The sequence below is a fragment of the Anas acuta genome, chromosome 1, assembly GCF_963932015.1.
Source record: "Anas acuta chromosome 1, bAnaAcu1.1, whole genome shotgun sequence".
In the NCBI taxonomy this organism is placed as follows: Eukaryota; Metazoa; Chordata; class Aves; order Anseriformes; family Anatidae; genus Anas; species Anas acuta.
In genome coordinates, this window is record NC_088979.1 from 149,061,774 (window position 1) to 149,075,639 (window position 13,866).

The 13,866-nt window shown below is 43.4% G+C and overlaps 1 protein-coding gene across 2 annotated transcripts in view; it reads right to left on the bottom strand.

Annotated features, from left to right (window-relative positions):
- Nucleotides 1-13,866, bottom strand: part of SYN3 (synapsin III) — a 190,697-nt gene that overhangs the window by 151,692 nt on the left and 25,139 nt on the right. For both annotated transcript variants that reach the window (XR_011090638.1, XM_068664884.1), the window contains exon 3: nt 5,631-5,688. Coding sequence is in view for 1 of the 2 variants with exons in the window: in XM_068664884.1 (XP_068520985.1) it covers nt 5,631-5,688 (58 nt within the window). In the remaining variant the exon portion in view is untranslated. The remainder of the gene's footprint in view (nt 1-5,630; nt 5,689-13,866) is intronic.

Here is a 13,866-nt window from a genome sequence, read left to right on the forward strand (position 1 = left end):
CACAGTCATCCCAGTGACCTCTTTCTGCACATCTTCTGCTCTGTGGGCATCTGCATCCTGGACAGGTGCTGAGTGTCCCACTCACCTGGCCACTGCCCACAGTGCCATGAGCTGGCTGATGGGTCTGCAGTTGTCCACGTCTCAGCCCCAGCATCCCTCCCCTCTTCTGCTGGTGGCACACAGCCACGCAGCATCCTTGTGCACAGGGAAAGCCTAACGCACAAGGAGACCCCAACCCAGGACATTTTATGATCCATATTGGAAATCCCAGAGTCATGTGAAATCCTTAAAGCGTGCATAGTTTTGTTTTCTTTGGGACAAGGCAAAGAATGTGGTGAAGGAGGTGTCGAATTAATACCAGTTGCCTCCAGAGATGGAAAATGTTTCACAGAGCATAAGGCTTTCTCCTCCTGAGTATACTGTATTTCCTAATGTCTCCTGTCCTCTGGCTAGTGAAGGAGAAAAATGGTCTGAGAAGGTAAAACTAAAATTAATAATTAATTTCAGAAGAGTGTCAACTCCTGTGGCACTTAAAGGTTCTTTAAGCTTAACTTAGCTTTAGGGCCAATTTACATTATCAAACTTATATTTTTCATTTCTAAAAAGCAACAAAAAACACCTAGATTTTGTGTTTCCCGAGGAAAAGAGCTGCAGTATACCCTGCAGTATAACCTACAGTTCTCAAAGCCAGAAATCTTAAGGCAAGCAAAAGCAGCAATGTGGTTCAAAACCTAAACCCCTTATTTTTAGCATAAGTTAGGAGGTGTATTTTTAGATTTGGCTGCTTCTTAAAGCTTAGGGTTTTACCCTCACTGAGTAAGACTTAAACTATCAAAGGTTTAATGGGAATAAGTCAAACATATTTTCACTATTTGATCAGTGATTCATTCAGTCTCTTGAATGACTACTCATTGCTCCAGAAGGACATATAGTGGAAAAAAAAATCCAGATAAAAGAAGCATAATCAAAACTGCCTCCAAAGGAAGTGAGACCCGAATCCAGGAGAGTATTTGCATTTAAGTTTTAGTTTTTACAAACCTATGTTACACTAAAATCAAACCATGCATTTATCTGCCTAATTCTCGCAGGAATACCCCATTTACTGATGCGGTAAAGAGAGAAAGCTGCAGAGCTGCACTGTGCCTCACTCTGGGGATTAGCATCAAAGACAGGACTCGGGGATGTCAGTCAGGTTTCTTGATGCCAGCACTATATTTATGAAAAAATGCAGGTGGGTAGATTCATTGTCCCATTAAAGGAAAGACACACTGCATACCTGCATGCAGGGATAATCTCCTTCCCCCCAGTAGTTTCCCTGGCTTTGTCTGTATTTCCTCAGGGGGGTCTTCTGACATCCAGGCTAAGAGGGCAAGTAAGCTTTGGAAACAGACATTATGCTGGATGAACTGAAATCCATAAATGTGTCTAATGTAAAAATGGAGGCTATTAGGGAAGTAGAACAGCTCATATGATGAGATGCTGCTGGCATCAGTGATTTTCTCTATGTGCACTTTAACTGTGAATGCCTCCAGCCCCCATGGGACTGTAGGAAATAAAAGTCATTCAATAAGTCTGCTTCTCTGTGTTCCAGGAGTGGAGCCCTTGCTGCTACCAATGGCATTTGGTTCTGCCTCTTACACTTTACAGCATGGCTTCCTATGTCTCTTTTTCTCCTGCCTCCTTCCAGGAGCACATTTGCTTCCCAGTTTCTCAACCCTCAGCTGAACACCTCTCCCTCTGCAGCCAGGAGGGAGGAGAAAATGGAATTGTGTCCCTGGGTTTCAGTTAAGGATGTGTGGCAACAAATGCTGCAGCCTTTAAAGCAAATTAATAGATAAGTTTGGGGCATTATGATGGAGATTAGAAGAGAAGAAACAAAGATGGAAACAAAGTCACATTCATTTTAATGAATCACAGGAGAGAGCAGAGGCTGGACAGTATATATACCCGCAGCAGTATCCCTGACAGCTCTTTCTCCTACTCATTGGCACCAGGTGGTGCCCACAGTGTCTCTTGTCCCTTGTTAGTGGTAACAGACTTGGCTAAAGAGCAATGGACTGGGGTGGTATCAAGGTCATTCGGTTCATTTCTGTGCTAAATAACCAGAAAAGCTTTTTTGAGAGTCTCTAAAACCTATTTTTGTACAGGCTGAGACTTACAGAAGTGGTTCCCTGAGTGGCTGGATGGCATTTAACAGTCTCTTCCCTGTGGATTATCCAGTGTCTAAGAACTGATTTCACCTCTGCTGAAGAAGCTGTAGAAACTTAATATCTTGAAACTCCTGCCTGTTTCTCAAATTCAGCTGAAATCAGCCAATGGCTTCTGCAGTTTTGGGTGTGGGGGACAGAGAGAGCGAGACAGTATGATCACATACGTCTTGCATTCCTCAAATGACAGCCAAGGGGGAGAGGCAGCTCAGAGAGTGGGTAGGGGAGTACAACCAGATTAGATAACTGACTCCCCTCTGCTGAGAGTGAGAGGGGGAGAGAGAGAGAGATTGTGCTGCTTTCAGTGCTCCTACTCCACTATAAATAAGTGATGTCGTGACTTAAAAAAAAAAACAACAACAAAACATTTTCCTTCTCTGCTTTCACCCAAAAACTGCCCAAATGGCTTGCTAAGTAGGAAGGAAGATGTAATAGGCATGGAGATGAAAGAGAAAAGCAGCACGGCAAATCCTTCCTTCAATTTAAAATAAATATTGAGCACCCTGGAAGAATGGCAAAAAAAAAAAATAGCACTGTCAGAAAAATTATAGCAGTATTTTTTATATTTTGTTTTCCCCCAATGTGGTTTTTCAAGATTGTTAAACATTTGGATATTTCCTTTCACTGCTTTCTGCCATTCAATTTCTGTTTTTTTTTGTTATTTAGCTTCTCAGATCAAAAGTGTGTTTTGTTTTTTTTTTCCTATAAGGTATTAAGAATTATCCTAAGGCAAACTGTGTTTCTGGTTGAGGCAATGGTATGTGGATATCTGAAGCAAGATCAAATGGAAAGCTGAAAAACTACATGAACTTACTGAGAAGACCAAGTAGCACAAGAGATCCCTGAAAGTCAAACCATGATGTGATGCAGAGCTCATCTGGAACTGAGTAGCCACCACACAGTTTCTGTGCTGTTCATGGTACCATTACAGTAGAGAAGACCGGTGAGCTGGGATCTCAAAAAGAAAGGTGTGCACCAGCTGGGTAAGCACAGCTATTTCCTGTCTTTTTTTTTTTTTTTTTTTTTTTTTCCCATAAGAACATTGTAGAAGAAAGTTATTTTTTTTCACGTCAAAAGGATCTGTGTTCAGCCTCTGGTTTGCTGTTCCACAGCACTTTAGAGTCTTACTCAAAAAAGAGCAAGAAGAGTGGAGGAAGGCTCCAGATAATCAGGCAAGAAAGGATGGGGAAAAGGGAAAAGGAGAAGGAAGAGGAAGAGAAAAAGAAAAAAAGAAAAAGAAAAAGAAAAAGAAAAAGAAAAAGAAAAAGAAAAAGAAAAAGAAAAAGAAAAAGAAAAAGAAAAAGAAAAAGAAAAAGAAAAAGAAAAGAAAAAGAAGGGGCAAAAAAACAGAGTCTGAAGAAAGAAATGCCCGTCACTTGGCCTCAACGATATGCAGAGAGGACTGAGGTCAGACTTGAGGACTCCCCATGACAATGCAGCTTCTGTGTTCCCTTGGTAGACAGTAATCTAAGTGGGGAAAGAGATCATATCTGCTGTGTTTGAGGTCTGGTGGAGTTGAGAGCAGTTCCCTGCCAGCTACACCAAGGTTTGGTTGCCTGATCTGAGGAGTGGGGAGAGGCAAAGGGAAGAAGCTCGGTCCCTTGTTCATTGTTCCCCAGCTCTCAGACCGTGTGGTTCATTCTCTCAGGCAGAGAGAGCTGCAGTCACTGAGAGACTCAACTCCACTTGGTATTTAACAGGGCTGCGAGGGACTTGGCAGTGGTCCTCACCAGCAGAGTCACGCTAGCCTAAGGGTTTTGGAGCAGTTTGGTGCCTCTTCTCAAGCACAGACATATAGCTCACGTGAAGGGTTTCAAGAGACAGGTTGGGAGAGTCTTCCTGAAGGAGTCCTAGAGGAAATGCTATATGCTCTTAGTGATGATGACTAGGGTCATTACTGGGTCTAACCCATCAGGGATCAAGAGTCCATTTCTGCCCTTCTCCATTCAACAGCCATTGGAGACAGGCCTTTCATAAGCAGCTCAGGTGGAATACCTTTGAGGGGAAGCACTGTGAGGGCAAAGGCAGAGGCTGGAGTTTTAAGGAAGAATTAGTAAGTCATTTTGAAGAGAACCAGGTCTAGCTTTGAAGCTGACCCTACTTTGAGTGGCACAAAAGGTTGGATCAGAGGTCTGAAGGGCAATTGTTATTTGATTCTATGCTTCAATGGGAGAAGTATGATTATTTTTTTTTTTAATTTTATTTTTTTCCTTTTCTCTTTTAAGACATTTACTGCCACAGCCAGCAAGATAAAGGCTTTGATCAGAAAGTGCAAGTGAGAGTTGTTCTTGCTAACAAGAAGTAACTAATTTGGCACCAATAAAAAGAGAAAAATGAAGCATTTATTGATAACAGTTGCAAAAGCAACCTTCTAACTTTTCTGTCTCAGAAACAACATTTAATCTGACTGTGTGTTCTCATATACAGTCTTAGGCAACAGGACAACAGCCCTTTGAAAAGAGAAGGAGCAACTTGTCATGAGCAGTGGGTCCTGAGAAAGTCTTCAAAACCACTGCATTAGTTCTTTTATACACACACACATACATAACACAGAATCACCATCTTCGTAAAGACAGAAAATATCAGGTCATTCAAACAACATTTGCAAGCTTTCTTTACCCACCCAAGTAGTTTTATAGCCCTAAAGGGGAAAAAGAAAGCATATCATTCCTTCATGATCACCAATTCATATATACATCTCTCTCTTACTATGCTTGCTTTCAAATTAGGTACGTGCAAATATTTATTAATAATCATTTCTGCTGTGACAATAACATGTAAAACCTCAGTCAACATGGGGACTTCATTTTGCCAGGCACTGTACCAACACAGAGAGGAGGGAACAGTCCCCAGCATGAAGAGTCTTGAGTTGAAATGAATGCCTTGTGCTACCAGAGAAACAGAATATTTGTCCAGTGCCTTGCAGAGCACATTAGATAACAGTTCGTGAGACTTCTCAGTGTTCCTATGGGCTTTCAATGGCTGAAAAGATTTTGCTGTGTGCAGTTCTTTTGCATATGGAAATCAAAAAGATTTTAGGCTCAAATCAGGTCAAATAGGATGAGTCAGAAGACTTCTATAACTCACATGTGGAATACAACATCACCAACATGCACTGTGGTGTACTGCCTTTGCACCTTTTTGGCACACATATGGATCTGTGAGATAATCTTCCAATGGAAGAAATTATTGTTCCATCATCAAATGGAAAACTTAATTTTAAGGTGACATAGTCACTAGTTCTGCAAAGGCAGGGAGAGAGAAAAAGGATATTTTCACTTATGTCTTCCATAATGTTCTAAAATGAACAAATATTAAAACTCATCCCCAGCTCCTTTCTTCTGAAGAAGATCCGCAGGTTGTTTCTGATATCTCAGCCCTGTCCACACACATTTCTTACAACCACATTCAGTTGTCACTGACCTGTTCAACACGGATATCAAATTCTCCATTCACCTTCTTCCCGTGGAAATATTTGGCCCTGCAGAAGAAATGAGAGACATGGGCATGGTTAAAGGTTTGGGGCTCTTATTGAATGCTATTTTGCTTCTGCAGTTCCGTTTTGCTGAAGAATTCCTATCCGGGTCACAGCATGTTTTACTAATTCCTGTCTTCTTTCAGCTTTCTGTTCTCCAGGAGGAACCTGCCAAGCCAGATGAAAACCACACCGGAAAGTTCCTTCAAGGCTTGTGACTTTTACATTTCATTTTCAAGCTGAAAACCAAATGTTCTCCTAATCTTTTCCAGAGCAACATCTCTAATCAATGATTCCCTGCTAATCTCCTTTAATGCACAATCTTTATTCGGCAAAAGAAGGAGTGCAATGTATGTCATGCCATCAGAAACTTTTTCTCCTGATGTTGAGCAAGGATCTTTATCATCACAGCTGAAGTACTTGTAAAGTTTTCTCTCATGCTCTCTCCCTAAAGATTTGCTTTTCCATCGTTTGTCTTTCTGCTACTAATGTAGAGAAATAGTATACCCATCTACAGCACCATGAACGTAGGATATCCTGAACCAAGAAACTGTGTTAGTTTTGGAACTGAGAAATGTCACAAGAAGGACCATTTCTTTGCACTTTCCAGCACCTCTGCTCCTAGCTGCCTAAGCTAAATAGACCACAGAGCAATTACAGGGAGGGCAAAGCTGACATTTGTGCTGGAGAAGACAGCATAGGAAAAGGGCAGGCAACTTTAGCCTTTTCATCCATATTTGCACATGAAGCTTGTTGTATTGATTAGTCAGCAGGGAAATTGCCAATAGACTTTCTCCTCTTAATATTTTTCTCAGTTTCTTCCCTTCATCAAACAGACTTCAAATAAGAAGACATGAGCTTAAATTATTTTCTCAGACCCCCCCCCCCTAAAATTTCAGGAAGATTGTGTTGGTTCCAAAATGCTCTTCTCTTTGGAAAGCACTGAAAACACAGTTAAGCCCTTCAAGAGCTATTTCCAGAGACAAAGTAACTCTCTGAGTTCTGTTTCCAATTGGCAAAGACAGGACAGAATAAAGAAGTAAAGGAAAATGAGGGGAAGCCGGCTTTGCTCCCTATTTTATAGTATTAGCAAAAAAAGAAGCTGGCTCACATTTTTACTATGTGTCTATTTGTTCCAATAAAAAAGGAGAGACAGTAGGAAGGCAATTTTCCCCATGGCTGAAACACACTAGTTTTCAGCTGAATTCTCCCCTCCTCCAGCGATGTGAAATGTAAATAAAAAAGTTGCTTTGTTTTTTTGATCCTGGCTCAAACCAAGTCAAAAGGTTTTACTTTATTAGGAAAAAATACAAAAAAAAAATGTCATAAGTTTTCTGCTTGGCTGTAATGAGGGCATCTGTGGGCTGTATCATGCTTCCCTTCCCAGACAGCCCATCCATCAGCGTGGTGCTAATAAGACCTCTGTGTGGATGTTGGTGAGGGATGCTGTAACAGCCAGGTGTGACCAAGACTAAATGGCTCAAACAACTCCTGTCCAGTACGACAAGCAGAACTCCAGCCACTTTTCCCCCTCTTTTGACTTTACATATTGCATGAAAAAAAAGCAACTCAACAGACAGGCTGAGACATCACGCCTCTAACGATAAACAGGAATGCTAAATGTGCTTAATAATTCTGCTGTGTTTCTGGAGGTATGGCTGAGTCTGGCAACATTCCTTGCTCCTAAGCATGAAGGATATTGCTGGAACCAGCAACTTCTCAAAAACTGGAATAAGCTTTAAGTGGGCCCACAGGAACTGGTCTGAAATTTGAGGCGTGCTACTCACTGGTACAAGCTTGTTTTTATTCCCAGCACACTCGTAATATATACTCCTTACCCACATTTATGAAACACACTTCCTCCCTCTATGGCCTCTCTGCTTTGCTGACCAGCTGGTTGCAGACTCCTTGGTGCTGCTTTGCTTCAGCTTGTAATGAAGTGTGATTAGCCATGGTCTTCAGCCCGGTACAGATGGAGCAAAAGAGGCTTCCACTGCCTAGTCTAGGAAATTACCCTCAACACAGTTAAAAAATCCTCCCTCTCATCTCCACAACACTGGCTTTGCTCATGGGTAGGCACACAGAGGGCACATCCAGCATGAGGATTCATTGGGGCGACATCCTCAAGTTAGATGCTGCGTGACCTCTCCTTATCCCTCCTTCCATGCAGGTTGTCTCATCCCATGTCTCAGGTAACTTTCTTTTAACAGCACAATATGTCACATTCTTTGAAAGACAGCCCCCAGGAGGATTAACCTGCTCTGAGCGTCCCTGAAGATTACAGGTGCTAAGCAATTTGCAGCAAATATTTTGGTCAGCCCATCGTTTTGACACAGCCCAGGGTAAGAATGAAACACTTCTTTCTGAAAACATCTCTGAAACGGATGGAGTGATGTTTTCAATTCGCACCTGGTGTTCCGGAGCCCCTGGGCAGTGGAGGCTATCATGCTGAAATGAAAAATGGCTTTAGCCTCACCCTGGACTCCTTGAAATTAAACTGGAATCATTGCTGATGCTGTGGAAACATCATGATGCCTCCATGGCAAGGGGGAATATCTTTTGGTCAGTACTGCACAACACATGAAATGGCTTCTGATCCCTACCTACAAGAGTACAGCACACAATGGATGGAGGGAAGAAATAACACATTGCTCTGATGGGCATGCAGGGGAAAGACGGGCATTTTTTTGCAGGAGAGACATCTGAGAATGCTCTCTCCCCCAAATCAACCTGAGCTTCTAGGTGGTGGGCTCCTCCAGACCTATTCCCAGGAATGTGACTTGCTGTGGGGTTTTCTAGGCAGCTTGTAATGCAGCTGTGAATCTCTCCCACAAGACCAGCTCAAATCCTTTCTAAGAAGCCTCAGAGTGCTCCCATTTACCTCATCCACAGCCAACCACCAGCAACAGGAGGAGCAGCTCATCACCCAGGATGGGAGCTGCCCTGCAGCACCCCCAGCTCGGGACACCAGGCAAGGCACCAGCCACACAAGCCCACTCCTCTCCTGGGCAGCCTGCAGTGCTCTTTGTTTTAAAGCACATCAGACGTTGAAGCTGGCACAGCAGTGTTATAATTTGGCAATGCAGGGTGTAGATGGGGTGGTGCGGTTGCTGTGATCTCAGCAAATTAGCATGTAAACATGTTGTGATTGATGAAAAATGCAGGGCCACGCTCAAGAAAAGTTCTTGGGTGGGATTGGCAGCGCTAGGAATTGTGTTTAAATGTGGCCACACCAGCTGGGAGAGAGGAAGCACCATAATAAACAGCCAAAGGTCTGCCCTGGCCTCCAGGGGAAGACCTTTCCTTGAACCCCTCTCTCCTTGCAACGAGGAAGCTGCACACCCTGGAAAGGGATAGGTTTTGAGGGTGCAAGGGCACCAGACAAGCACAACTTCTGCTTTCTGCCTCAGCCCTGACGTGGTTACAGGGCCACAGGAAACCTGATGCCTCTACTTATGAAGTAATTCAGAAAGAATAAAAAGCTTGTTTTCCAGAGCTGCCATGAAACAGTCCCCAGTCTGCCTCAGCGACCATGGCTAGAGGAAGCATATGGGTGATTTTTCAGCCAGACACAGAGTATATCCTGAATAGTAGCAGGGAAAAAAGACACCTGATGGTTATTATCAATTCACCTGGAATTACCTACATAAGACAGAATTTATAGAAAATCCTTGTATAACATTATTGGCTTAGGTATCTGTGAGGCATCCTTCTGAACAAGGGATGTGAGCGCTGATGCAAAGCTGCAATCAGATCTGTAAGGCACCTGAATACCAGCAGTGAATTTTATCCCTCTGGTGTAACTCTGTGAGCAGGGTAACCCATACTGCAGCCATGAGAAGGCTGCAAAAATCCATGTGCTCCATGCCTGTAGTCTGCAGACACAGGGATTCGGTCCCTCAGATGGCACCATGTCCCCACCAAAGCCTTGTGTGTCCCCAGACCCAGGGGAGGTAAAGTTATGGGTATGTGAGCCGGGGCCAACCTGGAAACACAGCATGAGAGCAGCAACCCCTCTGTGTGGAACAGGAGCTTCCAGCTATTCCCACAGCTCTGTTAGCTTGGTGAAACAGAGGTTATAACACATTACACAGCTTTGAAGACAGGCTGGTATCTTGTATTAAATTCATGGGACTTCCTCAGGGTATCCTATAAACTGGTTTCTGCATTAACTAATTTTTGAGGATAGGAAGAGATCAAGAAAATATAGCTCAAAGCATCCTATAAGAGACTGCAACGGAGCTGATGTAACAAATGTCATTGCAATTGCTGGTAGCAAGTCTTGGAGTAACGAGATGAGTAAATAAGCATTACATCTGAGCCCCAAGTCCCTGTGATGTGAATCAGCCCAGGCACCTTCTGGGGCATCACTGTGTGACAGAAGCCTTGAGCTACAAACTCAGGAGTGGGTTTGTTCCTGCTCCCCAGGCTCGGAGTCACGGCAAGCATGCCAAGAAATATTGTGATAGCAAATTCCTCTGAATCCTCTGAGTTTGTGTCTCTGGAACAAAACACAAACAGCAAAGAAAGAAAAGCCACTCTTTGGATGGAGACTGCTTCTCACCTGGAGCTCAAGGGAGTGGGTGGAAGAAAGAGGGAGAGGAGTGCTGGGGAAAAGACATCAGTAAATAAACCACAAAGGATCAGTGGGTAAATTATGGGATTATCTGAATTATTTGCCTTGGAATTGTATCACAAATATTTCTCTCGAGCCCCATGGGAAAACAAGGCACGTCATTTCTTTCTGGACCAGCCTAGGAAAGGCCAGGCTAAAACCCTTGGAATTGGGTGTGGGGGCACCTCACGGAGGGAGGGCGGGGGGTTGGCCACTGTACCAAATCCCCGTGTCAAAGGGCCTGGGGCCCAAGTGATGCACAAGGCACTCACTGTATGTCCGCATTGTCTCCTTCATAAAAGGGGCTGGGACTGGGAAAAAGGAGGCAGTTTCCAGGATACTGGCCAGCAGCCGCTGGAATGCCCCGACCACCCCAGCCCCCAACAGGCTGTAAAGGCAGTGGGGAGGGGAGGAGGAAGACGAGATGCATTTGTGCCCTTTTTTCTTCAGGGGTAAAAACAAGGGAGGTTTTCCTTTCAGGGCCCAGCCCTCAACCCCTTCACCACTTATCCCCAGTTTTGCAATTCCCAGCTGCAAACAGGAAGGACTTTTGAGGTGGTCAAGTCCTGACTGCCTAGGGCATAGGGAAGAGAAAAAATCACTCCACGAGTGCTGTGGTCTGTAAGTTTCTTGAGCTCTTATCTACATCTGTTGCAGCCCAGAGACCTTTACACACTGATCAGGTGTGGGATGGACTGGTTGGTAGCTAATTTTTGTTTCGTAGGAGTACCTAATAAACACTAAGGAGGGTTGTTCAGCTTGTTAAAAATGATGGATAAACATGATGGATGTGTGTTTCAACATCTCAGACAACAAGGTCTGAACTAGAGGTTAAATAGCCCAGAGGCAAGATCAGAGAAGGAAAGGGGACCCCCATTTTACAGGTGGGAAGGGGAGGACCAAGAGGCACGTCTATATTTTGGGCTCCTAAATACATTGATACTTTGCCAGGAGCTCCACGGATGTTTCAGTACCAGCCCGGGATGCAGTGCTGCTATACCCTGGGGTGACATTAACTTGCTCTCCCTGCTGTCACCGCCAGGGCTGCTGGAGCCACCTAGCCAAAAGCCAGCTCAGCAGGTACGTCCTTGGCGCCCGAGGTCAGATGGCGAGTTAGTGGGAACAGACGTCCTCTGTTACCTTCTCGGAACAACCACAAGCCCAGCCTGCTCTGGTTACTGTAAAACAACCCCCGAGGCATTCTTAGTTATGGGATCACACGAAGGGAAGAAACGCCTCCGTGCCTGCTCCTGAAGAGATTTGTATCAGGCTGTGATGATGGTGTAGGGTTGGCTCTTTTTTGGACAAAGGAAGTCCTCATGGAGAGGTTTCTTACGAGGCCCCAGGTCCCACCCTACAGGGCTGGAAGCGTTTTCTTGGCTTGAACACCCACAGAAAGGGAAGTTTGGGGGCAGGAAGGGAGAATGGCTTTTTAAGGTTTCTTTTGTGAGTCCTCCCTTTCTCTCAGGGCGAGAAGTTGACAAACAGAACCAAAAGCCTGCTTTTGGGGGAGACCTGGGCTGGCAAACCACCAGGACTTTTAATGATGACCGCAGACACCACAATTCAGGGCATTCTTCCTATTCAGGGAACCGCAGAGTCCCACATAATGCTGGCCCCCCAGCATCTTCCTGTGCCACCTCCTGCTCACGAAACAGGGGTAATCAACGCAGCTACCCAAGAGAAGAAACACAAGTGAGTGTAAGGCTTTTGGGCACGGCTTTTTGTATTTCTTCCAGCCGTCGGGATAGGAAGGACACTTCGCTGTAGGTCCGATCCCCCCCAGGCTACCCTCTGAAGGGCCGGCACTGCGGTCACATTCCTCCTGGCCACAAAGAGCTGGGGAAGGGGGAGGCGTGCTTTAAGCACAACACGAGGCAGCAAGTTTATTTTGCATATTATTCAAAATAGTACATTGCTGGCACACTTCCATGCTGCTAAATCTAGAGGGTAGGGCCTGGAGCTGTTTGCGAGGGGTGTCATTTTGCTGAGGATTGTGCAATGCTTTGTCCCGGTTCCTCCTTGGAATGGAAGCCCACTTCTGACCTCTCTGAACTTTAGGAGTGGGGGGAGCAGGCTAGCTCACACCAAAGCTGAGGTAGGGCTGCTGGCTTTCAAGCAGAAGAAATCTGGCTCACAAGCCTTGAGAAACACATCTGAGCTTTTTTTTTTTTTTTTTTTTAAATATGTACGGGACTAGGCAGGACATTCTGAAGTTAAATTCTATGCATTTATAGGAACTCTGGTAAAGCAATTAAGGTCCCAGATTTGACTTGCATTAGCATATTTATAACCTGGTGGGGAATGTTTTCCATATTCCTTGTGTCTATTTTTGTAATGATACTAATCCTTTACATTTCTGTATCACCTTTCACGCAGGAGGACTAGATCCCAAGTTGCTTTACATATGCAGGACGAAAATACAGGCAGACATGATGGTGATATACCTAAAACAGATTGAAAAGCGATGTGATAAATGTGATTTATTGAATACCTCTGACAGGCTTACCTCCTTCTCACCCCTATGCCTGTATGCTAGGGAATATGTCTAATTTTGAAAATCTTCATGCTGCTTCCAAGTACACATACATACTCTTACAGACACACACACTATTGAACACAAGCATGCCTCTGCTTTCCCTGAAATGGAGCTCAGCCCTCAAGTCACACTTGGCATAGATTATAGGAACAGTAATATTGAGTTCTGGGTATCTATGGATAAATAATGAAAATGTAAGGCTTTTATCCAGATTTGTGAAAACATAAATTTCACTTGTAAATTTTTGCAAATTATATCGGCATAGTTGCACAGAACTTATGAAGCTTTAGAAGGTTATCCTTGTATAATAAAGGCAAATTCATAATTATAGTCAGTTACCACAATATTATTTGACTGTGGGTTTCTTACCAGGAAATACAGACAAAGCTTTGTAATTTAACCAGCAAATTCCTGAGATCAAGCTTGAAGTATCAACTCTGAATAATAATAATAATAATAAATAGTAATGAAGTCCAAATTGAAAAGCTAGTCCATAACTTGCCATTATATTTCAGTGAGTTAAGTACAGAAATATTTCTCTGAACGTGAGCTTTCGTATATCATCTTTAGCCTACTGAAAGCATGAAATGACTCATGATGACATTCGTGGAATACTTTTGAAAAGCCATTTCTTGAAAAAAAAATAGGGCTTAGAAAGTCCCAAATTACTAAAATTCTGTATTAGACTGTTATTATTTGACCTGCTATATTTTTGGACAAATTACATATTTAAGGCTCAATACATCATATACTATCAGAAGTAAAAATAGCTTTATTTTAATAAAAAGGGTTGATAATCTCCTCCGTCCAGTGAAAAACAGTAATCCTGTCAGGTCAGCCCATAATTAGACCTGAACCATGACATTATTATTATACAAAGAGCCATTTCAGATGCATTAAGAGGATTTCATTCAGTGTTAATCATAGTTTTTCTCTTCCATAATTTTTAAATTTTTGGAGACAATATGTTCAGGCAGATCTGGCTGTAAATTAAATGGGAAAAAAAAATACAATTTTTGTCTCTTAAAAT